Source organism: Halichoerus grypus, chromosome 5 (genome assembly GCF_964656455.1).
Source record: "Halichoerus grypus chromosome 5, mHalGry1.hap1.1, whole genome shotgun sequence".
In the NCBI taxonomy this organism is placed as follows: Eukaryota; Metazoa; Chordata; class Mammalia; order Carnivora; family Phocidae; genus Halichoerus; species Halichoerus grypus.
The window spans coordinates 144,376,371-144,403,966 of NC_135716.1; the positions used below are offsets into that span (position 1 = coordinate 144,376,371).

Here is a 27,596-nt window from a genome sequence, read left to right on the forward strand (position 1 = left end):
GCGGGCGGCGCGGGCGCAGGCGGGCGCGGAGCGGGTGGCGGTGACAGGCGGCGCGAGCCGGCACCCCCCCTCCCCCGCGCGGCGCGCCGCCGGCCCCACCATGGAGCCCGCCGTGTCGCTGGCCGTGTGCGCGCTGCTCTTCTTGCTCTGGGTCCGCGTGAAAGGGCTGGAGTTCGTGCTCATCCACCAGCGCTGGGTGTTCGTGTGCCTCTTCCTCCTGCCGCTCTCGCTTATCTTCGACATCTACTACTACGTGCGTGCCTGGGTGGTGTTCAAGCTCAGCAGCGCGCCTCGGCTGCACGGGCAGCGCGTGCGGGACATCCAGAAGCAGGTGAGCGGCGCCGGCCGGGGCGGGAGCGGGTCGGCGGGACTCGGCCGTGTGCGCGGGGAGCTCCGGACTTCGCCGAGGAGGCGGCGGTGGATGGGGGGGTTGGAACTCAAAATGCGATGGTGGGGGCTTCCCGGGGAGGGAACGGAGGGAGCAGAGGCATCCAGGGGACAAAACGTTGCTCGGTGTTTATGGAGTGTCTACTCTGCGGAGCACGTGCGGCTTCCCCAGAGGGATAGAAAGGATCACGAGATAGGGGAGGGCGAGCGGTGCACAGGTGGCTGCCTCCAGGCGCGAGCGATCTCGGAGACGGAAGGGCTTCTGGGAGGTGGGGCTGGCACTAGACCCTGGGAAGTAGGGGAAATGATAGGAGGAAGGTGTGTCTGGTGGAGGGTTGGATGTGAGCCAAGGCCCAGAGGGGGAGAGGGATGGAAAGTCCCTTCGGAACTAGGTTGGGGCGGGGTCTTGAGTTTAGAGTTTACTCTGTAGCAGCAAGGAGCTTTTGGCTTATTTAGAAGGACCAAAGTGAGAAGGTAGCCCCGAGCCAGGGTCAAGAGCCTCGCGGCCCTGGGCCTGGCGCGCACTGGCGCGCACTCGTTGAGGAGGCATCCCCAGTAACTCCACATCCTCCCCAGTGTCTGCGCCCACAGAGCCCGGGCCCCTGCTGCTGCTCACAGTGGAGCCCCCTTCTCCGCGCCCAGGGTTGGCCTGGGCTTGGGGCCTGGGCATTCTTGGCTCCCTCTGCCCCTTCTTACGTTCCTCTTAGGAGTGTCTGGTTGCAAAGAGCTTCTGTTTCCTGCCACCAAGCTCAGCGCAGGTGTAGCAGCGTCCATGTTCTGTGGGTGCGGTGATGGGCACAGCAAGCAAGAGTGGGAAGATGGATGCTGAGGGCCACCCCTAGGAGGGGTAAGACCTCCGGCTGGTGGCAGAATGCAACGTCTGGAACTGCTTTGCATGGGCTGTCCTGGGTTCAACTGGTCACAGTCACAGCTCCAGAGCCCTGCCTACCCTCCTTCCCCAACTGCGCCCTCTTTTCCTAACTCTATCCACGGTTCTGATTCTCCCATTTGCTTGTTTGTGGTTCCCCCATCCCCCTCCAAGCTGAGCATGAGCTCCTGGAAGGCGGGGACCATCGTCCAACTGACCTCTGGCCCCTGGGGCCTGGCGCAGAGCAGCCCAGGGACTTTGTACATCCTTGCCTCCCAGACCAATTCTTGCTTGGTTCCCATCAGGATGTAGTCCAACGGATGGTTCAGGCTTTAAGGCTTCCATACTCACTTCATGCAGCCCACCCAACAGCTGAATGCAGCACCCACAATCCATTTCCCACACCGCTGAGTGCGTATGAAGCCCTTGTTTACCTAAACGAAGCCAAAGGTTCTCACTGGACAGGAAGACAAGGGGCTCGGCCAAACCAGCCCACTGCGCTGGACCTGCCATGTGCCATAGTCCATGCCCCTTGATGTCCATCATTTCTGATCTCACAGCAACCTTGATAGGTCTTGTACCTGTTTTACAGTTGGGAAAATTGAGGCTGAAGTGGTAGTCATGTGTTCAAGGTGATCTAGCTAGTAAATGGGGCTGGAACCCAGGTCAGCCTGGTTTTAGAACCTCAATTCTGACCCTTTCTCCTTTCCCATCCCTTCCCATTCCACCCAGTAGGTTTGGTTCTGTTGCCTCACACCTGGCTTGTGATAATAGCCCCCTGACTGGTTGACCTTCTTCTCAGCCCTCCCCACCTCTCTCTGGCTTGCACATACTCACATCACAAGAGGGACTTTGTACAACCTTGCCTCCCAGCCCAAATTCTTGCTCAGTTCCCATCAGGATCCAGTCCAACCGGTGGTTCAGGCTTTAAGGCTTCCACACTCACTTCGTGCGGCCCACCCAACCGCTGGAATGCAGCACCCACAATCCATTTCCCACACCACTGAGTGTGTATGAAGCCCTGGGATCGTGGAGTCAAGCGGAGGCCCAATGATCATGGAATCCCTCCTCTGGTCCTTTCACAGGAATCTCTTCCTCAGTAACCCTCCTCTGCTCGTACACCTCTATTCACAGGGCACCCTGGCCTCTTGATGGTTAGGAAAGTTCTCCTCCTTGTTGAGCTGTTTGCCCCATCAGTTTCAATGCAGCCTCCTCCACGACTCTTGGTTGCATGTGATAGGAACTCAGTTCAGACTGGCCTGAGCAGAGAGTGATTGTATTGACGCAGGTCCTGAAAAGTCCAGGAATAAAACTGGCTCAGGTATGACTGGATCCAGGAGCCCCTGTCCCGGTGTTGTCTTTCCATCCATCCACCCTCTGTTGGCTCGGCTTTCCTCTGGGTTGATTCATTCTCAGGGAGGCCCATCTCCCTGTGGAAACTCCAGCAGTTTCATCCAACCAGCTCAGCAATCCCAGTAAAAGGAGAGTCTCTCTCTTAGAACTGGCCGTATTATCTTGACTTGGACCCTAGGCCCATCCCTGAACTGGTCACTGTGGCCAGAAGGATGGAATCAGACCTTAGTCGTGTTTCCACCTTCGGGGGCAGGAGAAGACTCAGCATCACCTGGACCAAAGGAAGATGGGACTGTTAGAAGCATATGAAGAGGAGACAGATGGTCAGAGGTCACAGTAACGATGTCCATGGAAGGGAACACTTTGTGTTCCTGATGGGTTTGGCATCTCCTGGGCCATTTGCTGTCTGTGTTGTGTGCCCTGGTCACTTACAGTGGAGGTTTTGCAAAAGCTCTTCCTTCCATTGGCTTGGTGGTCCTCCTCTGCCCCTTCTCTCCCCCTCCAAGTGACGACATATGAGTTAACACATACGCATGCTTAGAACGGGGCTTGGCACACAGGCCCAGTAAGTGTTAACTGTTATTCTATTCTTGACTATTAACACAAGCCCGTCTATCTTTCCAGGCCTGAAGTTGGACAGTTCCGGTTGTGAATCCGGGCTCTGCCCTTCATTGTTGAGTGACCAAGTTATTTTGCTTCTTGGCTTTCTGCCCTACGAGAGGGGGCTGGCCACCACCCCTCCTGGGGTTGTTGGGAGAAGTAAATGAGCCAGTGTACAGTAGGGGCCTGGGTGCCTGGCACAGTGGGGGCACCCAGTAGATGGTTATCACTCGTAGAGCTGTATCATTACCGCTCCAAAGCCTTTGCTGAGCTTCCCAGTTAGGGCTGTTTACAGAAGCACTTGGATCCTGGGTTTTCGCTCTTTCTCCTGCTTAGTGGTGTGGCAACACCTCAGCCTTTCTGTTCGCCTCGCTAGCCAAGGAGGTTTCAGAGGGAAAGGGCTGTGGGCCTTCCAGGCCCGGCAGGATGCAGGGGCTCAGTAAATGTTTGTTGACACGTGAAGGCATCCCTCCAAGCTCCCTCTCCTGAAAGCAGGGCTGCGAGCTGCTCTGGAGACCCCCCGGCGGGGCTAGCTGAGCCTCTGTCCCACGGTTGCAGGTGCGGGAATGGAAGGAGCAGGGCAGCAAGACTTTCATGTGCACGGGACGCCCTGGCTGGCTCACTGTCTCGCTGCGGGTTGGAAAGTACAAGAAGACACACAAAAACATCATGATCAACCTGATGGACATTCTGGAGGTGGACACCAAGAAACAGGTGAGAGGGGCTGAGTTCCCAGGTTCTGGGAGCAGGTGGGATACTATCCCTGGTGTGAGTGACTCACGGGGAGACAGTTGTAGCCAGAGGATCCCAGTCCTCACAGAAGGCTTTGCCCTCCTTCAAAACCTCATAGCTTTGGAAGAGATCAGTCAGAGCCCCATCCCCCAGGTGGGCACACTGAACTCAGGGAGACTTGTTGATTGTCAGCAGTTCCCCAGGAAAAAAGTATGGGGAAATCATGGGCAAAGATGAGAGACAAAAATGGAACCTATTTATCCCTTCCCAGTAAGGAAGTGTGCTGGTAAAAAGAGGGCTATGGAGGTGGGAGGAAAGGTGGGCCTTCTTCCAGGCTTCCTGGGGACCCACTTGGTAATAGCCTTACACGTGTGCATACTCTTTGGCCTACCCAGTAATTTTTCTTGAAACCTGGCACAAGGAAAAAGGAAATAAGTTTAAATCAAAGACAACACAGAGGGATTATGTCAGTCCTTCCTTCCTTCCTTCTTTCCTTCCTTCCTTCCTTCCTTCCTCCCTCCCTCCCTCCCTCCCTCCCTTCCTTCCCTCCCTCCCTTCCTTCTTCCTTCCTTCCTTCCTTCCTTCCTTCCTCCCTCCCTCCCTCCCTTCCTTCTTCCTTCCTTCCTTCCTTCCTTCCTCCCTCCCTCCCTCCCTCCCTCCCTTTCTTCCTTCCCTCCCTCCCTCCCTTCCTCCTTCCTTCCTCCCTTCCTTCCTTCCTTTCTCCCTCCCTCCCTCCCTCCCTCCCTATCTCCCTATCATAGCTCTATTTCTAATGGAAGACAGCACAGTACCCTAATGGTAAGGATTATTAGATATAATATATCCATATGATGGCATTTTGTTGTGAGGCCTTGGCCATGTTGCGTAATGTCCCTGTGTCTTTCCTTTTTCCTAAGCAGCGTTATTGACATACACTTGGTATGCAATACTGCACAGGTGTCCAACAATAGTAAATTTTGGCGTATGTATGCAACTGTGAAGCCATTCCCACCATCAGGACAAATGAACATACCCATTGCCCCGAAGTTTCCTTGTGCCCCTTGCTAATCCCTGTTTAGCCCCCTCCCTGCCTCCCCCCCCCCCCCCGCCACATTCTTAGGCAAATAATGACTTGCTTTGCATCACTAGTTTGTATTTACAGTTTCATATAAATGGAATCAGGCATTATGTACTCTTTTTTATTTGGTCTGGCAACTTTCACTCAGCATAATTATTTTGAGATTCATCCATGTCGAAGCATGTATCAGAAGTGCATTCTGCGTTACTCATAAGAAGTATTCCTTTGTATGCAGAGATCATGGTTTGTTTATCCATTCACTTATTGATGGACATTTGGGCTATGACAAACAAAGTGGCTAGGAGCATTTATGTACGTTCTTTGTAGGGACATAGGCTTTTCCTTTCCTTTGGGTAAAAACTAGAAGTGGAGTAGCTGGATCATATGATAGGTGTATGGTTAACTTGTTAAGAAGCTGTTAAATTGTTTTCCAAAGTGGCTGTAGCATTTTGCATTCCCACGGCTCCACATCATCACAGACTTGGTACGGTTGGGTGTGTTAGGGTAGCTCATTGTGGTTTTAACTTCCATTTTCCTAATGACTAATGATGTTGGGCGTATTTGCCATTTGTAGATCTTTTTTGGTCAATTTGCTAAAATTTTGTATTGGGTTGTTTGTTTTCTTATTAGATATCCTAGAAACAAGTCCTTCATCAGATACGCAGTTTGCAAATATTTTCTCCCAGTTTTTGATTTCTCTTTTGAAAACCAGAAGTTTTTAATTTTGGTGGAGTTCAGTATAGTAATTTTTTCTTTCATAGATCGTGTTTGTGATGTTTTCTTTAAGATGTCTTGCCCTAATCCTGTTTTCTTCTAGAAGTATTATGGTTTTCTGTTTTACGTGTAGGACCATGATCCATTTTGAGTTAATTTTTGCATATGGTATGAAATATGAGTGAAAACAAATATTTTTGTGTGTGTGGATTTCCTATTGTTCTGGCCCCTTTTGTTGAAGAGATAATGTTTTCTCCACTGAATTGCCTCTGCTCATTTGTTGAAAATCAGTTGTCCATATACATAGGTCTCTTTCTGGACTCTTCTGTTCTGTTGATCCGTTTGCCCCTCTGTATGCCAATACCATACTGTCTTGATTACTGTAGATTCATAAGTCCCTAAGAATGAGTTGAGAAGTATTCCTTTCTTTTCATTTTTTCTGGAGGAGTTTGTATAAAATTGGTATTATTTCTTCATGCAATAATTAGTAGGATTAACCAATGAAACCATCTGGGCCTGGAGTTTTCTTTGTGAGCAAGTTTTTATCTACAAATCAATTTTTTTAATAGCCCTGTGGCTCTTCAGTTGTTTCTCCCTCGGTGAGCTTTGGCAGTTTGTGTCTCTACAGGTATTTGTCTATTTCAAGTTGTATAATGAATTGACATTAGGTTATTCATAATAGTCCCACTATCTTTTGAACACTTGTAAAGTCTGTAGTGATGTCACATGTTTCATACCTGATGTTGCTCATTGTGACTACTGTCTTTTCTTCATGACCAGTCTGGCTAGAGGTTAATCAACTATACTGATCTTCTCAAAGAAGTAGCTTTCAGTTTCAATGATTTTTCTCTATTTTTACTTTGTTTTCTATTTCATTGACTTCTGCTTTGATCTTTGTTAATTCCTTTCTGATTTGCATTTAATTTTACTCTTCTTGGTCTGGTTCTTTAAGTGAAAGCTGAGGTCATTGACCTAGGTCTTTCTTTTTTTCTAATATAGGTGTTTAGTGCTATAAATTTTCCCCTAAGCACTGTTTTAAAACCATCCCACAAATTTGGAATCTTTTCATCTTTATTCAGTTCAAAATACTTTCTGGTTTCCCTTTTGATATTGTTTTCACCCATGGGTTATTTAGAAGCATGTTATTCAGTTTCCAAATATTTGGGAATTTTCCAGAGATCTTCCTATTGCCAATTTCTAATTTAATTCAGTTACTGTTAGAAAACTTACTTTATATGATTAGAATGCTTGTCAACTTATTGAGACTTACTTTATGGCCCAGAATATGGGCTGTCTTGGTAAATGTTCCATGTATATGTACCACATTTTGCTTATCCATTCATCTGTTGGCGGACATTGGGTTGTTCCCACATTTTAGCTATTGTGGATAATGCCCCTTGGAACATAGATGTACAAATACCTTTTCGAGCCCTACTTTCAATTCTTTGAGGTGTATACCCCAAAGTGGAATTGCTAGACCATATGGTAATTCTATGTGTAATCTTTTTTGAGGATCTGCCACACTGTTTTCCACAACAGGTGGACCATTTTACACTCCCACCAACAGGACACGAGGGTTTTCATTTCTCCACATCTTCACCTCCACTTGCTATTTTCTGGGTTTTTGTTTGTTCAGCTTTTTGATAATCCATCCTAATGCATTTGAGGTTGCCTTCGTTTTTGAAAGCTGTTTTTACTGGGTATGAAATTCTAGGTTGACAGGTTTTTTTCCCCCAGTACTTTAGAGATACTTCACTGTCTTCCTTCCTGCATTGTTTCCAACAAGAAACCTCTCATCCTTGTCTTTGTTCCTCTGTATGTAACATGTCTTTCTTTTCTCTCTGGCTGCTTCTAAGATTTTATCATTAGTTTTGAGCAAGTTCATTATGATATGCCTTGGTATCATTTTTTTCCTAGTTCTTGTGCTTGGGATTCATTATAATTTTCATCAGATTTGGAAAATGTGGGGTCATTATTTCTTCAAGTACTTTTTCTGCCCCCTGCTCTCTCTCCTTTGAGGACTATTACACGGATACGAGACCTCTTAAAGTTGTTCCACAGCTCAGCTCACTGATATCCTGTAAAAATTGTAAACAATTTTCTTTCTCTGTGTGTCTCATTTAGGAGAGTTTTGATTGCTGTGTGCTTGAGTGCACTGCTCTTTCCTCCTATAAGGTCGATCCCAGCCAGTGTGTCTTTCATCTCAGATGCTGTTTTCATTTCTGGAAGTTTGATTAGGATCTTTTTACTATCTTTTTAATGTCTCTACCTAACTTTTTGAATATGGGGAATATAGTCATATAACTACTGGTTTATAATAATTATTTTAATGTTCTTGTTTGCTAATTTTAACATCTCTGTCCAATCTGGGCCTATTTTACCACAACAGATTGATTTTCCTCCTTGTTATGAGTCAGATCTTCCTGCCTCCTTGCATACCTGATAAACTTTGATTGGATTCTAGACATTGTGATTTTTACCTTGTTGGGTGCTAGATTTTTTTTTCTTTTTAAGATTTTATTAATTTATTTTACAGAGACACAGCAAGAGAGGGAACACAAGCAGGGGGAGTGGGAGAGGGAGAAGCAGGCTTCCTGCTGAGCAGGGAGCCCAATGCGGGGCTCAATCCCAGGACCCTGGGATCATGACTTGAGCCGAAGGTAGACACTTAATGCCTGAGCCACCCAGGCTCCCCGGGTGCTAGATATTTTTGTATTCTTATAAATCTTCTTGAGCTTTGTTCTGGGGCACAGCTATGTTACTGGGAAATAGTTTGATCCTGTAGGGTTGATTTTTCAGGTGAGGTCAGAGCAGCGTGTAATCTAAGGGTAGTTATCCCACCACTGCTGAGGCAAGATCCTATTCTACCCATTGCCTTGTGGACCAAGAGGTTTTCCAGTCTGGCTTGTGAGAACAGATGTTCTTTCCTTCCCTGGGTGAGCCCCTGGCCCTGTTCCCTGTTCCCCTTTCTGGGGCCACTTTCCCTGGCCTCAGCCTCAGGTAATTTCCTTAAGTGTCTGCACTGACCGGTACTCTGCTGAATGCTCAGTGGGCATCCTTTGCAGTTCTTCAGAGTCTTCTCTCAGTGCACTTCTCTTCTCTTCAGTGCTCTGTCCTACAAACCCTATTCACCTTGGTCTTTGCAGCGCACAGCACAGAGTCCCCTGGGCCCCCCTGCCTTTCCCCTCCCTGTACTGCCTGACTCCAGAGAATTAGCCTGGGTGTTAACAGAGCTCCCCTCGTTTTGTTTCCTGTCTTTCAGCAGTCATTAACTTCGTCTGATGTCCACTCTGTTGAAAACTCTTGTTTCATTTTGTCAGTTTCTTGCTTTTGGGCAGCAGGGTAAATGGGATCCCCGTTGCTCCATCTTGGCTGGAAGCCAAAGTCCACTTGTTGGCATATGGATGTGTCCATTAAAAGTTGTGGTTTCCAAGAATATTCTATGGCAAGGGATGATGGTCATAGTGTTAAATTTTAAAAAGCAAAGTAGAAAAGTATGCGTATGTGTGCTTGAATTTGTGTGTGTATGTGTGTGTTGTATTACGACGTACAAAATAGCAGTTTAGGCATGGATGGAAAAAGCCTGAACGTAGGGACACTCCAGCATTAACACTGACAGCTAGGATGACATGAAGAAATAGGATGGATGACTTTTGTCTTCTTCGTATATGCAGTTTCTTTCAAATAAAAGAGTATTTCTTTGATAGTCTGGAAGAGGAATAAACTAAGTATTAAGTGTAAAGATATTTGAAAGGACACGGTCAAACGCTAGCAGACCCAGCACCAGAAACCGCATTCGCTATAATGAAAGGCAGTGTCGTGTTCTAGCAAGAGGCTGCAAAGGGCACGCAGGAATCCTATGTGATCGTGTGGGAAGATCTCGGGTGACTCCTTCTGTGTGAAGAGGCCCCCAGCAGCCCTGGCAGCCTCCCGGTGACCCAGGGTCTCTCTTCATGTGTCAACAGATTGTCCGTGTGGAGCCCTTGGTGACCATGGGTCAAGTGACCGCCCTGCTGACCTCCATTGGCTGGACGCTGCCTGTGTTACCCGAGCTCGATGACCTCACAGTGGGTGAGGACTCAAGACAGGCCGAGGGTCAGAGCTGAGGCCCTGTGGCCCACCTCTTGGTGTGGGGGCCGCCACTGTCCCATCTGTGACAGAAGTCCCTGTGTCTGCTCACCCAGCTCCAAAGGCAGGGCGTTGGCTGCCTGCCTTTGGTTTTCAGGCAGTACCTTGTCTCTGGCGCGAATCTGTGTCCCCGTGACATGTGTCCGTAACTCCAGTTCTGCCTTGAGGAGCACACAGAATAAGTCTAGTCTGTCTCTCCTTCTGTAGGATTCATGGTCCCCAATGCCTTTCCTTCTCCAGGGGAAACACCACAGGACACGGCTTCCTGCCACCCAGGCACCCCCCCACCCTGTTTTGTTAAGGTCCCTCTTAAGATGAGTGCGCACAGGCATTGAGGCAGGGTCTGGATAGAGGTGAGGGTGTGAGCATCCTTGGCAGGCTTTCCTGCAGGTCCCCCTACCTCGGGGAAGCCCCTAGCCTCCCGTACGAGCCCCTCCTTCCCTCTTCTGCTCTCCAGATCCACAGAGATGGGAAATCTACCCCAAGTGGCCAGTCCTGTCACACCTCCCTTGTGCTGTGAGCAACCCCAGCTCCTGTGAAGTGCCCTTTACCCGATCCCCTCCTGACCCTGCACCCCACAGCTCTGCCTGGCTAACTCGCGTGTCTCTGCAGGGGGCTTGATCATGGGCACGGGCATCGAGTCATCATCCCACAAGTACGGCCTGTTCCAACACATCTGCACTGCCTACGAGCTGGTCCTAGCCGATGGCAGCTTTGTGCGATGCACACCGGTGAGTTCCGAGTTGGGGGACTCCCCACCAGCCTGCCCTGGGCATCAAGGATCCTGGGGCTGGGGAGGTAGGAACCCTGAAGGTGCTTCCTTTCAAACACACCTGTTCAGTCTGGGTCTGTATCCATAATAATAACAAAGATTGATATAGCCCCTTATATGTGCTCAGATACTGTTGTAAATGCTTCATATATATTAAGCCATTTAATCCTTCAATAACTTTACGAGGTACTATTATTAGCCATATTTTAGAGATGGGAAATTAAAACACAGAGAGGTTAATAAACTTGCCCAAGGTCACACAGCTAGGAAATCCCACACAGCTGGGCTTCAAACCCAAATTATCAGGCTCCCAGATCCATGCCCTTAGCCATTTATTATAGCATTCTGCCTCTCTCGGGAGAGTCGGGCCCAAGCCACAGAGCTCTATGCCACGTGTTGTGAGATGTAACTAAAAGTGGCAAGAGGGGCTGTTTTGGAGAAACAAAAGATAATTCTGCTGCCCAAAGTGGGATACAAACATTTAAGGCATTTTACCCTAATGAGTGGGACAGGATTGAAACTTCAAACAAACTCAGATTTCTGAGCGTATCTAAGGGGCCCCTAGATGGCAGGGATAGAGTCACTTCTTACAAGAAGATGTTTTAGAGAGCCACCAGCATTCCTGGCCTCACAGAAGAGAGTCCAGGGCAGGCTGGAGAGCCCTGGTCTTAGACAAGAGAGACCCCTTTCAGGATTCACAGCAATTCAGCACGTTTTCCTAAACACTTGCTTGGGCCCTGCCTTCTGACCTGTTTATTCCCAGCAGAGAAAGGAGACAAACATTCGTGAGTGACTTCCCTTCTTCCCTGAGGCCCATTTTCCTCATCTGACAAATGCATTGTCAGGAGGAGAAAGGAGATGCCATATGTGAAACTCCTAACATAGAGCTGGGTACCTGGCAGACACCTGGTTATTACTGCTGCTATCCGACAGTGTGGTTAGGTGGGGGCCCAGACGGCCCACTTCTGCTGTTCCAGAGACTTCTGCCAGCCTGCTGCAGAGCTTCCCTGCCCCAGTCCCCCGCCCTCACCCCCTGCCCTCCACCACAGCCACACCAAGGGCATGCAGCATGAGCAGAGACGACAGAGGACTGTCCTCTTGGTAAAGGGCCCGACAAGGCTGGACTTTTTAAAAAGGAAATTTGTTAGAATCACAGAACCTGAATGAGAATGGCCAGATGAAAAGTCGGTTGTCTGTCTCTAAGACAAATACCAGAACAAGAAATGATAAGGTTAGAAGCAGATTGTGGAACCAGATGAGGTCTTCCAGGAAGAACGTTGGGTAGGGAGTTAGGCGAGCTTGCCTGAATCCTGGCCTCTCTGTGCTGACTTGTGGGATGCCTGGGGGGAGCCATGTCACCTCTTAGAGCCTCACTTTCCTTACCTGTTCACGTGGAAGTGTTAGTGCTTTCCCTGGGTTCCGGGGGGATTCCACAGCTCATGGACTAAAAAAGGCTTGTTTTAGTAATGGCCCATTTTAATGTTCCCTGCTGACCGTGACCCTCAGGAAGCTCTTTTTTTAGCCTGGCCTGGGACCCTTAGCCCTTCATCCCCCATTGTGGCTCTTTGGGCAGTGCTGATCCTGGCCTCTTCCTGGGCAGCCTGTGGTCCGGGGGCTGTACCTGGGTGGGAGAGAGAGGCTGTGCTTTCCATGAGCATCCCTGGTACAGAGGGCAGTTGAAGCCGCAGAGGGAACACAGGCCCAGAAAGTCCTGTTTCTGAAGTTCCTGGTTAGGGTTTATACAACAAGACAGCAACAGAGCAGGAAGTAAGCTGAGGCCCTGGGTTCTTTGCACCCCTGTTCACTGTGTGCCACACTGCGGGGTCTGGGGGTGCAGGCTCTCAGCATGTGTTGACTTTGCCTTATAGTCGGAAAACTCAGACCTGTTCTACGCTGTGCCGTGGTCCTGTGGGACCCTGGGCTTCCTGGTGGCCGCCGAGATCCGCATCATCCCCGCCAAGAAGTACGTCAGGCTTCGGTTTGAGCCGGTGCAGGGCCTGGAGGCTATCTGCGACAAGTTCACCCGGGAGTCCCAGCGGCTAGAGAACCACTTCGTGGAAGGGCTGCTGTACTCCCTGGATGAGGCTGTCATCATGACGGGGGTCATGACAGACCAGGCAGAGCCCAGCAAGGTAGGCCAGGGCGTCAGCGGCCGAGGGCCAAGGCCTGGGGAGGAGGAAGGCCCGGGTGGGCTGGGGCTGAGCCTGTGCCCCCACCCTGACCCTGCCTGGCAGCCACGTTCTTTGAGGCCATGACCTCGGTCAGCCCACCCGGGGTTGGGGCCCTAGGATCCACAGTCAGAGCTGTCTCAGACAGGGATGGAAGCATCCGTTGACTCTGCCCCGAACACCTGCCAGATACATGTGTGCCTCTTGAAAGGCACACCCTTTTGCTGATCCTTACAGCAACCCCATTTTATAGATGAGGGAACTGAGGCTCTAAGAGGTCCTGTGAACTTCCACGAGATGACAGATCCAAGATTTGCAGAATGGATTTGATGCCTCAGAATCTAGATGGACACTCCTTTGATGGATATCATTTTCAATAGCAGCTTTTTTTCTCTCATGTGAAAGGGTTTGTGTTTATGAGAGACTTGGAAAGTATAAATGAGTAAAAGGAAAGAAGACCCTACCGATAAACATGACCCAAAACCAGCTCTTGCTAACCGTTGGGTATATTTATTTCCTCTCTTTTCAGGGCATACCTTAAAGTTTTTAAATTATAAAAGTAGCATCACAACGTTGAACTATATAAAGGAAAGTTAAAATGGGTCTCTTCCCCCAGGCTCACCCCCAGAGTAACCGCTTGTAACACGGTGCATGCCTCGAGGTGTGTGCACACGCGCATGGGCGCGCCCTCCTTTCCTCCCGGTGTCTCAGGATGGCGTGGAATAACTGACCTAACGCGCTGCTTCCTGATGAACATCTATCTTGCTTCAGATGTTTTGCTCCTACAAATAAGATTGCGTTGAAGATTCTCTGACATCCATCCTTGGCCTCTTGGGCAAGCACTTCCGTAGGATTGAGTCCAAATATTGGAATTCCTGACTTAAGGATTGGAGCACATTACACACCGACAGCCGCTGCCAAACAGTCCTTCAGAGCAGTGGTGCTTCTGCCTGCGTCCGGCGACCGTGTGTGACAATATGCCTTTCTCCTACGTTCTTGCCGACACTGGATACGATCACTCTTTCATTTTTGCCAATCTGATAGGGTTAAAAATAGCATCTCGTTTCCTTTTGTGGTTCTCGGGTCGCCTTTGTGGTTCTAACATCTCTTTGTACGCTTTTTTCCGTTTGTTCGTCTTCGGCTGTGATCGGCTGTGACCAGCTGTTCAAACTTGGGTTTTCCAGTTGAGTGTGATACGTGTTTCCCCACATAGTTGCGTGGCCTTCAAAATTGTCATTTAATGACTGCAGAGCACTGTGTTGAGCGAATGCCCTATCATTTACTGAACCATGGCCCCGTGGTTGGAAATATAAGTTGCTTCCAGTCTTTCCTTTTTCTTTTTATTTATTTATTTATTTTTAGAGAGAGAGAGCGGCAAGGGGGGTCAGAGGGAGAGGGAGAGAGAGAATCTTAAGCAGGCTCCATGCCCAGCCCAGAGCCCAATGCAGGGCTCCATCTCACGACGCCAGGATCATGACCTGCACCAAAACCAAGAGTCGGACGCTTAACCGACTGAGCCACCCAGGCGCCCCAGTCTTTCCTGATTTTAATTAAGGTAGCCGTGAACATCTTTTGTCTATAATTGGAATAATATCTTAAAGTACATCAAAGGGGAAGTACTCTTAAGGCTTTTGATCTAGACCAGTATACTTAAAACCTTTTAAAATTGTAAAGCACTTGGAAATCGTCTGGTGCAATCCCCTCTCTAAATAGGGAAACAAGAGCGCCCGGCTAGCTCAGTCGGTAGAGCATGAGACTCTTAAATAGGGAAACAAGGCCCAGAGGGGAAGAGACTTCTGTGAGCACCCACGGCTAGCATGGGGCAGGTCTCTGACTCCTAGTCCAGTGTTACTTCCCCAGCCTACCAGCTTCTGTAATCCAGCAGCATTCACAGACACTGACCGAGGACCCGTCCTGGTGGGGCACCATGGTGGGTGCTGGGGGATGGGGATCCCGGAGCAGGAGTGGGAACACTGGACATAGACACAAAGCCAATGTGCCGTGTCGCTCCCCAGGCCCCGGCTCTGCCGGCCCCGGGCCGAGGCCCCGTCAGTGCGGGTCACCTAGCACCTGGTCACCTGGCAAGGACATCTAGTGCAGATGTTTTCTGCCTTCTCCCAGGCATTCCCTTAGAGGCTGGCGGAGGGGCCACTCCCTGTGCTCATCCCTGGTACCTGTTTGCTGTATTAGATGCCACCTAATGTTATAATCGGGCAGCGGGGTTTGTACAGCTTTTAAAGTGTTGGAACACCGTAACCAATTCCCTTATTGCCCTAGAAGACCACGGTCTTACCGCGAGGTTCACCTGGTATCAGTGGGAGAGGGGCCAGGCCCCCAGGCTACAGACTTTTACAAAGTGTCCTGATGCCCAACGGTAACAGGGTTCGGGGAGGAGAGTGGCAGATGCCATTAGACATATGGACATCTCATTCTTCCACACACTCCTGTTGGGCGAGCTGCTCAGGAATTTGTCCCGGGGTGTCTGGCCCTGGGATGGGCCCTCTGCAGGCCCAGAAGAGCCAGTGGGAGGAGGCAGCCCGCCCTGATGTACAGGCGAGGCCCGGGGCTGGGGAGGGGCGTGCTCTCCGAGTGCTCCAGCTGGAACCGGAGCTCCTGTGGCCGTCTGGCTGCCCCAGCGGACCTATCCCTGGGAGAGACACAGCATCCGGGTTCTGTAGCATCTCCCGGGCTTGTCTGGCACGGAGGTTCCTACTGAGTCGAGGAGCACAGGGAGCGCCCGGAGCCAGGTATGCCCTGGTGTCGATTCCATTATGCAGCTGGTGCCGCTGCCAGGTGTGTGGCCAGGCCACACCTGGGGTTAGGTCACGTTGCTCTGCTCCTGTTGGGTTTCACTGCCCCTTGTACCAGCAGGCAGAGGCCAGTGCACAGTGGCCTTTGCCCTGCCACGCTAGCCACGCTAACCACGCTAACATGGACTTGCACAAACAGGCTCTTCAGCCCAGCGTCCTGGCACCTCGTGGCCCCGGTTTCCTGCCAGCATAGTGGCCTGCTGCACGAGGGGACACCCGCATGGGCTGGAGTGTTGCTGCCAGAGATGGGGGCCAGAGGCTCCTAGGGGAGGGGCTTGCGAGGGGGTCGGGGGCAGAGGATGGGAGAGGGCTGGGAACTGACCACTGTGCCCTGTGGGCAGGCGCCATGCTGGGCACTTTCCTTGTTGGCTTTTCTGGTTTCCACAGCCGCTCCAGGGCAGGTAATAGCTCCGTTTCGCCGGTGCTGAAAGCAAGGCTGAGTGACCTGCCCAGGACCAGCACCGTGTGTTCAAAGTAGGACAAGCGAATCCACAAACAGTGCACAGGACGATCCCATTTTTATAAATCCATGTGTATGCACAGAAAAGAAAACCTAATGAGTACACATCCGTGTTAGTAGTTACCTCGGGAGGGTGAGGCTGCAAGGTGTCTCTCTTGCCAAGTTGCATATTTCTGCAGCATGTGAAGTTCCCACAAGGCATTTACTTTGCTTTTGGAATCAGGAGAAAATAGTGATAGGTTTGTTGTTTTTTTATAACGTTCACATTCCAGAGCGCACTGTTCAAGTTCCCCGCTGCCCAGCCCTGGCCTCGTGCAACGTGGGATAGGCTTGAGTCCTTGCCCTGCCCCTGGCCAGCCGTGTGGCCTCGGGCGCCCTGTTCCACCTTGATGGGTCTCAGTCTCCTCATCAGCGAGACAAGCACAGCTCTGCCTTGCAAGGTCACGGAGGGGATACAGAGCAAGCACGTGAAGTGCCCGGAGCATGTCGTTGTGATGGGTCTCGGCCATGAGCCACCCTGGGAATGCTCATCTTACCTCTGCTCCTGCCTTTATACCCCGACGGTTCCCCGGCAGCATCGTGCCTCTGCTCCGAGGCCTCTGCTCCGAGGCCGCTGCTCTCGGCCCCCTCCTCGGCCTGTGCTGCACCCCAGCTGGGTGTGATCTCACCTGCCCCATAAAACTCGGGGGCCTCTCCCACCCCCCAGGGAACGGGGTCTGACGTGGGGCCCGAGGGTCTGCGGCGTGTGGGTGTGATGATTTCTAATTGGCACAGAAAACCTCCCACAACGTCGATAGTTTTATTGCCGTTTTATATGTGAAGAGAGAGGCTGAGAGAGCGACCGGCCCCAGGTCACACAGCTGGTGGGTGATGGGAGCCGGGGTCTGGCCCCAGCTCTGGAGCCCGTGCTCCTTCCAGGCCGCCGCCCTGCCTCTCTCCAAAAGCACCTGCCTGGAATTCATTCCATGTGCGAGGACGCTGAGGCCCAGAGAGGCTAAGTCATGCCAGGGCCCCCCGCAGGTGGAGTCCTGAACCGTTTAGGACTGAAGACTGTCTCAATATAAGATCTAGGCATTGGAGGCCGGGGGCCTGGTGCCAGGGAAGTGTTAGGTTCACTCTGTGAGCTTCCTCCACTGAGGGGGGCTGCCTGAGGGGAGCATGGCACCCAGAGGGTCGTGGGCCTTGGTGTCGGCCGCAAGGGAAGTGCCATGGTCAGTCAGTGCTGCTGGCCGCGGGACCCGGTGACGGGGTAGGCAGAGTGGGAGGGAGGGAAGGAAGGAGGGAGGGAAGGCGTCCCCCGTGTGACGCTGCGTCCTTCGGCATTTGCCCCTCGGTTCTGTCTGTGAGGGGGAGGGGTGGCTGAGCTCTCCAGACCATCGGGCACCACTTACCCTCGCTCTGCTAGAGAATGCCCGCTGTGCTCAGCCTCACCGGGCTCTCAAGAGTCTCACGGGTGGTGACAGACACGGAACCTTTGAAAAGGCCGCAGGTGCTGAGCAGAAGCGGGTATCACCGTTACGGCCCGATGGCATCAGGCCCTCGTCTGTGGGCTGACACAGTGCCCTCTGTCATTTCAGCTGAATAGCATTGGCAACTACTACAAGCCCTGGTTCTTCAAGCACGTGGAGAACTACCTGAAGACAAAGCGGGAGGGCCTGGAGTATATTCCCCTGAGACATTACTACCACCGCCACACGCGCAGCATCTTCTGGGAGCTCCAGGTGAGGCTCAGATTCCCCACCCGGCCAGCACTGTAGGGCAAGAGGGGCCTAGTCCCAGGGACCCGGAGCACCCGTGGACACGGCACCACAGCGCTGTCCTCCGGGGGGAGCAGACGGCTCTCACTTGGGCTCAGCAGCCTGTCCCAGAGCATCTGCTCCGTGCCGAGCAGTGGGGCGCGGGCCGGGCACTTGGGAGCACATACACCTGCTCTGCCCTTGAGGAGCCGTAGCCTCACCAGGCTGACAGACCCTGGCACGGTGCAGGGCCACGGGAGCGGGAAGGGGAGGCGGCTCATTCTGCCCAAGGTCAGAGGTGGCCGTCGAGCTTGGCCTTGAAAGGTGAGCAGGGATTTGCTGTTCTGTGTGGAGGGGTGAGATGCAGTGACATTTAAAAGAGGGGCGACAGAGAAGGCCTCGGGGGTGGGGGGTGGAGAGGGACTTGTGCACAGGGACCTGACCATGGGGAGGTTCGGGGGGGGGACGAGCCAGAGCATGGGTCCTCAACTGGGCTACATGGGTTCTTTTTTCTTCTAAGTCATAGAACCTAGAAATAACCACTTTAATGTGTACCATTCAGTGGTATTTAGTACATTCGTCATGTTGTACAACTTGCACCAAAGTTGCTGAGGAGACGAACAGTAATCTGGAAGCGGTAATGAAGCCGCAGGAGGAGCCCCCCTCACCTCCGTCAACCCCAGACGGTCATGGGAGAGGAAATGATGCCCCTGAGGAGGCCCGCAGGGACCAGCCAGCCCCCAGCTAAGAGCCGGCAGAGGAGGACAGTGTCCAGAGAAGAGACTGAGGATGGAGGGGCTTTGCTGATGTCAGACCACAAGAACATGGAGGAGGGCTTGGGAGATGAGGGGCCAGGGCCGGGTGGAGTCAGATTAGGACATGTTGCATCGTGGTAGCAGGTCACAGGGCACCTGGAGCCCGTGGTGACTAGGTTAAACCAGGCTGACAGGCATGAGGTTAGACCTGACAGTCTCCTAGGAGAAGGTGGGACATCCTAACTGTGGGCCCGTCTCTCAGGCTGAATGTGATGGGGACGTGGTGAGGGGTTGGAGGAGTGGGGAGCGGAGGGCCCATCAGCGCCTGCGAGCGCGGGGCTCCCCCACCTCCAAGAGAGCTCCCTTGTCAAGGCCCAGAGCGGTTGGTGGTCTGCCAAATGCAGAAGACACTATAAGTCCCTCTTTGTCCCTGCCAAGAACAGTGTTAAGGTTGTGGGAGGTGTGTTTTTGTCAGGAGCAAGAGCGTTTAAGGGACAGGAAAAGAAAGAGGACCAGCAAGGGAGCCCGAGAAGAGCATCAAAGAGTACACAGTAACGGCTCCGTATGTGTTAGCGGAGACGCCGAGCACCACACACGCAGTACGTCGGCCTTCCTAACAGCCCCGGGGTGGGGGGCCTCGTGTCGGTTCCATTCTCCAGATGGGGGGAACTGAGGCTTAGGTCATCCAGAGTAACACAACTCAGGAAGAGATCCAGTATAGTTATCTCTTGCAGCATAATGAACTACCCCAAACTTAGAGGATTAAAACAACTGACAATTTCTTCTTATTTTCTATTCTCTCAGTTTTCTGAGGGCAGGGATTGGGGAGGGACTAATCTGGGTGACTCTGGCTCAGGGTTGCAGTCCAGTGTCATCTGGAGGCTTGCGTGGGGATGGAGGATCTGTTCTCCAGAAGGTTCCCCCACACGGTTGTTAACAAGAGGCCTCCGTTCCTTGCCACGTGGGCTGCTTGAGTGTCCTCATGACAGGGCAGTGGGAGCTGTCCAGGAGAGAGACCAAGGAGGAGCCTCGAGGCCTTACAGGGCCCGTCTCCTCACACTCCGCCAGCCCCGCTGGACGCTGTCAGAGCAAGTCCAGCCCCCACTCGGGGAGGCGAATCACGCTCCACCTCTTTTGAAGAAAGGAGTAGCAAAGCATCTGTGGGTGTTTTGCTTTTTGTTTTTAATTCAAGTTAGTTAACATATAATGTAGTATTGGTTTCAGGAGTAAGAATTTGTGTGTTGTTTTTTTTTTTTAACCACAGAGCTAGGATTCACGATGAGGTTTGTCTTATATTTCTGTGCCGTGAGGCACTGGCTGTCCTTCCCGAGGTGAAAGGAAGAGTCTGGTAGGACGGGTGTCTTACAACTGAGATTTGCGCACAGGGCATCTGGGCGGAGCACCATGGCATCCACCACAGTAGAGTTGCAGAAGCCCAGACTTCTAGAAAGAAGGGGTAATAAACAATGTCAAGTGCATGCCTTTTCCCCCTCCCCTGGGGTGAACTCCTCCTCCCTCAGGCAGCCCTCCACCCTGGTTCCTCCTTGCTGAATCCACCCTTGAATCAATCACAGGTGACCTAGGCTGATGCTGAACCTCTCGGTCCGATCCTGTCACCCTGGGGCCAGGCCTTCCTTCACCCAGCTCAGTTAATCAGTAATATTTGGGGTCAAGGCCAGCCACATGATCTGCAGGGCCCGGTGCAAAAAGCAGGGAAAGAGTACCGTCAAAGATAGTACCGTGGTCTCTCTGAAGTTTGCTATTTAATGTTCTAAGTAAAGAAAAATTAATAATTTAAATTATTGGAACGAATTTACTGTTCATCTCTTATTAGTATTTAACTCTTCATGCGTATGTGTTTCCTTCTTAGCGGACCAGTTGCACAAAACTAGCTCAATTGTGTTTATCTCCCTTCCTGGTAAATTCACATTCTCTCAATACTCCAGCGTAGCTTAGTGATGGGTAAGGAAGGACTGAAGGGAAAGAGGACTCTGGGCAGCCCGCTCTTTCCCTTCCCTTTTCTGTCCTTTTCCGCCAGTGTAAGTGGTTGGCTGATACAGGGAGGTAGCATAGGGTTCTTGGTGATTCGTGTCTCTTTTTAATGCCATTGCCACAGGGCCTGCATTTGGGGCTTGGGGTCCTGGCTCAGGCCAGGCCCCCTGGATCTGTTGTGGGGCCCTGCAGAGCAGAGCAGGCTGGTAGCAGACTGGACCCAGGTAAATGGCAAGGGCAGGCAGAGACTGGGGGACCGGGAGTAAAGTCAGGGACACGGGGCCTGGGGTCACCCAGAGGCAGAGGGATGAGAAGAGGAGGTCGGGGCTTACTGTTTAAAACTTGAACTTTTCTGAGGTTGAGATTTTGGAAAAGGAATGGTTCTAGCTGATCCTTTCGGCTAACAATTGACTGTTTTTAAGGGAAGAATACAAATGGCTTTTAAACATGAGAGAGATGATGGGTGTCACTCCATTAAAGCCGGGCAAAACAAAACTGCAGGAGTCACATCTCTCACCCGCAGGATGATGGCGAGGCAGAATTTTGACGACGCTGTTTGGCCTGGGTGTGGGGAAACAGCACTCCCTGGTGTCATTTGGGAGAGTGTGACATGGCACATGCTCTTGAAATAGTATCTACTAAAATGGCACACACTGAACCAGAATTTTCCACTTCTTGGAGTTTATTTTACAGATAAACGAAGGTGTAAATGGGCAAAGGCGCATGTAGAAAGGATACTCACTGGAATAGTCTGGAAATCATCTAAGTGCTTATCTGTACAGAACTGATTCAGTCACTTAAGGTCCATCCACACAGGAGGGCAGTGAAAAGGGCCAGATGCTAGTTTGGGTTTTGTGGACCATGAGGTCTCTCTAGAGGCCGATCTGCCCTCACAGCCTGAAAGCCCCCACAGACAGTGTGTAAACACACGGGCATGGTTGTGTCCCAGTAGAGCTTTATTTGTGGGCCAGGTTTGTCCGAGGGGCCATAGTTTGTGGGTCCCCGCGGGGCAGCGGTAGCAGCCCCAAGCAAGCGCGTGCTGGCTGGCTGCGCACGAGGCACAGGGGGAGGGAGAAGCACGAGGCTGTCAGACCCCGTCTGTGAGCTGTTGGCTTGTACGCCCGTCCGCGTGTCTGCGCATCAGGTGTCTCTAGAAAGGGACATAGATCATTCCTAACAGTGGCTGCCTTTGGGGAGGGGACAGAAGTCAGGTTGGGGAGGAATGAAGTGGGGTCAGGACTAGGGGGGAAATGGGGTGAGGACATGAAAGGAGGCCTAACCTTTGGATGGCTGGGATTTCTGCTGTGGGCATGTGTGACTTTTCCAAAAACAAGCGAGGAAACAATAAAAGCCAAGCCACACATTGTTCTCCGGTCATGTGCTAGCCTCAGTGTAGGTGCCAGGATCTAAGAGCCGAGGAGAGCTGGGTGCAGATGGGTCCCTCCCTCGTAGGAGCGGGCTGCCAGTCGGAGAGCTGGCTCCAGGGCAGAGAGGGAGGGTCACTCGGCTTCCAAAGCTTAGCACCCGGGTTCCTTTGGGAAGCCACCCCTGACCCCGAGTCTGATGTGGGCCCTGCGTCATTTTGTCCCAGCTCTTCCCACACTGTAGTCCTCTGGCCTGTCTCTTTGACTGGAGGACAGGGATAGGGACCGTGTCTCATTTATCTTGCTTTCCCCAGCACCCAGCATGGAACCTCGTACCTGACCTCATAGGCACCTCATAATTGTTTAATGAATAAAGGAATGTCCTTGGGGGCACCTGGGTGGCTCAGTTGGGTGACCCTTGATTTCGTCTGACCCTTGATTTCGGCTCGTGCCCTGGTCTCCGTGTGGTCAGATGGAGCCTCACATCCGACCCCGTGCTCAGCGCAGAATCTGCTTGTCTCTCCCTCTGCTCCTCCCCCAGTTCATGCGCAGGTACTCGCTCCAAGAATGCTACCCCATTCTTGAAGCCAAGGACATTGCTTTACATTCGGGAAGACAGGCTTGGAGCAAGGGAGGAAGATAATGAGTGGAGGGAGGCCAGAGTCTCGGCTGTTGGGACCAGGCAGGATGGCCAGCGGGTGGATGGTGAGCTGGTGAGCTGGTGGGCGGCATGGGGTATTGTCGGAAGCAGTGCTGAGGGAGGGGGCTCCTCCCCGGTGGTGGGTTGAGCATGGAAGAAGAAGAGCAGCCTCTGCTCAGGAGGGTCTCCAGGGAGGCTGAGTTGGGGGAGGCAGGCAAGGTAGCGCTGTGCAGGGCCACAGGCACGAGAAGAGAAGTGGCTAATTCTGCCTAGGGTTGGAGGTTAGCTGTCAGGCTTGGCCTTGAAAGATGACAGAGAATTTGCTTTTGTGCGTGGAGGGGTGGGGAGCAGTAACATTTTAAATAGGAGTCTGAGAAGGCCTCTCAGGAGACGCTGTGAACCAGTGGGCTCATGGATGACCCTGAGCCAGACCTTGCCCACCCCGGTGACAGCGGCCCCTGGCTGTGTGACATTGGGGAAATTGCTTAAGCTCTCTGATGATCTTCTCATTCAGGGACACTTTCTCGACCATTTACAAAATGCCGTCTGTGTGCCTGCCACTCGGACCTCGGACCTCAACGACAGCAATTATAGTTATCTTGTTTTGCTCCCGGCACTGGCTGTGGGCCTTCCAGTTGGTATCTCATTATTCCCTCAAATCCTGTTTTACAGATAAGGAAACTAAGCTCAAAGAGGTTAAGTAACTAGCCCAAGGTCATTGCAGCAGGTAAATGCCAGAGCTGAGACTCAAACCCAGACCCAGCTGGGCGAACCGTGGGTACCACCGTTCCCCTCCAGACAGGAGGAGTGGGCCCTGTCCTACGGAACGCTGAACGAGGACCTGGCCCCTGGCCCATGGAGATACCCGGCCCTGTTGGCCCCTTCTCTCCATCGCCAACCTTTGTCTTTCAGGACATCATCCCCTTTGGCAACAACCCCATCTTCCGCTACCTCTTTGGTTGGATGGTGCCTCCCAAGATCTCCCTCCTGAAGCTGACCCAGGGCGAGACCCTGCGCAAGCTGTACGAGCAGCACCACGTGGTGCAGGACATGCTGGTGCCCATGAAGTGCCTGTCGCAGGCGGTGCACACCTTCCACAACGACATCCACGTGAGCCGGGGACGGCACCCTCTGGGCTTCAGTGTTCCCAGCTGTAAAATGGGCCCGCTCCGTGATGGCCCTGAGAGGAGAGAAGGCATGGGGGCTGCTGCTGAGCACTTCTGTGAACTGTTCACGTTTGTGCCCTCTAACGCGGCAAAGTGGAGGCGCTGTCGGCCATAGCCTCGGGGATCGGGAGCAGAGCTGTGGGCAGCCAGAGAGAGGGGTCTCTGGGTGGGGGTGGAGTGGGCCCGCCATGAGCCTGGCACCTGTTGGAGAAAAAACACCAACGCCCCTCTCCCTGGTCCACCCAGGTCTACCCCATCTGGCTGTGCCCGTTCATCCTGCCCAGCCAGCCGGGCCTGGTGCACCCCAAGGGAGATGAGGCCGAGCTCTATGTTGACATTGGAGCATATGGGGAGCCACGCGTGAAGCACTTTGAAGCCAGGTCGTGCATGCGGCAGTTGGAGAAGTTCGTCCGAAGCGTGCATGGGTGAGTGGCCCAGAGCGTGGCATGCTTTCTCCGGTCGCCAGCCCCAGGGTGCTGCTCCCGGGGGTGTAGAGTAAGGTCAAGGTGGCCAGCCCCGAGCCAGCCCCGCTGGTTGCTGAGGGAGTGTGGAGCCGTAGGGGCCTCTGGTTTGGAAAGTACCTTGAGAAAGTCTGGAGGTGGGATTTCTCACCCCTCTTCCTCACAGCCCTCCCATGAGCACACCAGCATCCCCCAGGTGCTCGGGCCAGAGCCCCGGGATCACCCTGCTCCGCTCCCCAGGGCAGATGGTGGTGTGGTTTTAGATAGGTTCCGGGCTGCTACTCGGGGTTGGAGGAGCTCAGCGAAGGAGGGAGGGATTCGTGACTGAAAGCCGCACAGAGGCCCAGGACAGCGTAGCCCAGAAACCAGCCTGGAACAAACCCTTGATGTATTTAATACATGGACACATCTCAGAATAGTTACGCTGATTGAAAAAACCAGGAAAAAGGAGTACTATATGATTCCAGGTATACGAAAGTCCCGAATCCACAGTGACAGAAAGCTGAGCCGCCTGGGTGGTGGAGGGCAACGGATGACATGGGACCATGATCAAAGTTTGGGGGGTGATGGATGTGGGGGCAAGTGTAAACGAGAAATCCTCCACGAGCGCTTCCTGCGGCTCATCGGGGACCCAGCCGGGGCCTCTCGGGTCCCTTCCCCTCCCTTCAGCCTCCCCGTCCTGTGCTTCCCAGGTTCCAGATGCTGTATGCCGACTGCTACATGAGCCGGGAGGAGTTCTGGGAGATGTTCGACGGCTCCCTGTACCACAGGCTGCGGGAGCGGCTCGGCTGCCAGGACGCCTTCCCCGAGGTGTACGACAAGATCTGCAAGGCCGCCAGGCACTGAGCGTGGGCCCGCCCGGAAAGAGACAGACATGTGGGTGGGCCCTGTCCCCAGGTCCAGGAGGCATCTTCTCTTCACTCAAGCTTGACTGCTCTCCCAGATCCACGCTTCCAGAAAGAACCCCCTCCAGAAATCCCACCCGGACTGCCCCGACGGCTAGCTCTGGCTCCCAGAGGCAGCCGAGTGGAGGGCAACGGATGTGGGCTCTGGAGTCAGACGTACCTGAGTCCCGTTCCCAGTTCAGCCCCTCGTGAGCTGTGTGACTCTGGGCGAGTCACTCAGCCCCTCCGGACCCAGCTGCCCACCTGGTGAAGGGGGTCACAGTGCCTGCCCGCGGGCCGTGGGCATCGGGGTCCGGCGGCGGTCTGGCGGCAGGTGCTGAGGGCCGTAGCTGCGCTGACTCTGGCTTCCCGCTCAGCGCCGAGTCCAGGAAGGCCCCGCGTGAGGTCACCTGGGCGCAGGTCTGGCTGGAAGGGTGAGGGGATGCTCCAGCGTCGCACCCGCCATTGCTTCAGTCGGCCAGACGCACCCCTCACAGACAGACGGAAGGAAGGTTCCTCTCCCTCCCCGGGGTCTCCGGAGGGCAACAGATGGGGCAGGCAGGCCCAAGACGTGCTGTGCCAAAGCCAGGTCCCAGTCCAAAGTTCCCTGTGCCGTCCTTGGTGACGCCCTGCCCCTTCCTCCTTCCGGCCCACCGCAGCCATCACCCACGTCTCAGAGAGGACCGTGTCCTCGAAGACATCTCATGGCTGCCTCCTGTCCCAGCCCAGGCGGTGTGGCTCCCGCTGTGACCTGGGGCCGGAGCACCTGCGCCCATCCTTGGCTCCCCGACCCTCCGTGCCTCTTTTGGGCCCCAGAGCCTGCCTAGTCACGGGGGGCGGGGGCTGCATCTACACTGCTCTGCAGCCTGGGGTGGGGGGTGGGGGGTGGACCCCACCAAGCAGGAAGATGGAGGTTCAGTGCGGAGTCTCACTGTGGGGCCCCAAGGAAAGACCATCAGCTTGATTTCTCCAACCACTCCTCCATTCGTTCGCCCCCGCCCATAGCTGTAGTTAATTTCAGTGCCTTACAAATCCTAAGCTCAGAGAAAATTAGCCCCGTTTCCCTTCCAGAAGGAAAGGAGCCTCCCTAGGTCCTTCCTGACTTGTTAAAAGCCTGGTTGGTTATGCAACTCCATCTGAAGAACGGCCCGTCCCCAGCTGAGGACCCAGCCTCTGAGAAGGAAGCGTGTCGTGTAGGGAGCTGGGATGGAGTGAACCGTGCCAGGCAGTGACCTGCTGAGAGCAAGAGCGAGCACTGCACTAGGAGGCAGAAGCTGGCTCTCAGTCCCTGCTGGCTTGTCAGCAAGCCGTGTGACCGTGGGCGAGTCATCTGGCCCTCGGAGCTGCGGCCCCTCACCTCGCCAGGCCCTTCCGCTGTGGGAGCGCATGACTGTCCTAGACCGTGTGCTTGCAGTGCCGCTCAAGGCCAGACCAAACCTAAACCCTCCACGTGGGCGCTGTAAGGTCCTTCCTTCAGTCCAAGACCAGCTCTCCTGTCACTCAGAGAAGCGCACCTATGGCACGCAGGGAAGGGTCTGTGTCTTGTCACTGCAGGTTGCCAGAATCCCGATGGAGCCAGGCTTTCCCCGGGGGGATGCTCAGCTATCCCCCTGCAGCCTCGGCACACTGCCAGGTGTCCTCGCATGGTCCCGTGAGTGCTGGGCGCGTTCGTGACACTCAGAAGGCAAGGGCACCCCCTCCCCCTCCCCTTACCCATTTGGCCTCTGGAGGGGGCATGAGAAGAAGAATAAACCTCATTCTCCAGCTTGTCTGCAGAGCACGTGAATTCCGGCCTTCGCCCTCCTGGTGGGCGCCTGCGTTTTCCGCTCGATGCTAAACTGATGATCCTACTTCTTGTGGAGGAATGGTTAGCCCGAGCAGAGGGGCCCGGCCAAGAAGGCCCTGGTGTCCCCCCAGAGGGGCCTCCGTCCTTAAGCCGCCGGGAGGGTAGCCAGAGATGCTAGCAGCCTCTACCGCCCTTAGCCCTAGAAGAACCAAAATCCTGCCCTTCACAGACCTCACCCGGAAACGGGGGCTCGGAAGGGAGGGTCTCGGGATCACAGCAGCCTCAGGTTTACGTTTTGCTCCCATCATATGGTGACTTGCAAGCACGGCAGGCCGCGCGACCGGCTTTTTCCCGTAGCCAGCCCCATCCCCGTCCATCCATGTGGTGGTTTCAGGGGGAGTGAAACTTGGCACTGGGGTGAGTGTGTGTGCAAAGTAAAGGAATAGGCCTTTCCCCTCCAGAGCCCCGAGTTTCTTGGCTGCACGAAGGTTTTCTGTAGAATCTGAGTTGCAGCCAGTTTCTTTGGCTGGAAGGATGCATCATTTCATTAGCTGTTACAGAAGGGGAAGGGGTGGGGGATGCGTGCGGCAGTGCATGGTGTGTGGTTTTTATTTTTCCTATGACCACGGGGACCAAGGAGAAAGGCCCGAGTGTCCCCGAGCAGGCTCTTGCAGCCGCAGGAGCTGTGCTTGCTGTCGGACACACTTCATGTCCCCGTGGCTGCGTGGCCGCTGCTTCTATACAAATAAAAGCGTGACCTGGA

General features: G+C 53.3%; 1 protein-coding gene across 1 annotated transcript; it reads left to right on the forward strand.

Annotated features, from left to right (window-relative positions):
• DHCR24 (24-dehydrocholesterol reductase) lies at window positions 1-27,596 on the forward strand. The gene is made up of 9 exons (XM_036113987.2): window positions 1-331; window positions 3,767-3,922; window positions 9,677-9,782; window positions 10,452-10,570; window positions 12,480-12,743; window positions 17,627-17,770; window positions 23,449-23,646; window positions 23,949-24,127; window positions 24,856-27,596. Exons 1-9 carry the CDS (start codon window positions 101-103, stop codon window positions 25,007-25,009), a joined length of 1,551 nt encoding a protein of 516 aa, XP_035969880.1. The 5' UTR covers window positions 1-100; the 3' UTR covers window positions 25,010-27,596.

What these genes read in the sequence shown, in the direction of transcription:
- DHCR24 (XM_036113987.2), top strand. Translation starts at nt 101, where the DNA reads ATGGAGCCCGCCGTGTCGCTGGCCGTGTGCGCGCTGCTCTTCTTGCTC. An exon ending in GCATCTTCTGGGAGCTCCAG is followed by an intron (nt 17,771 to 23,448) that starts GTGAGGCTCAGA and finishes TTTGTCTTTCAG; the next exon opens with GACATCATCCCCTTTGGCAA. An exon ending in TTCGTCCGAAGCGTGCATGG is followed by an intron (nt 24,128 to 24,855) that starts GTGAGTGGCCCA and finishes TGTGCTTCCCAG; the next exon opens with GTTCCAGATGCTGTATGCCG.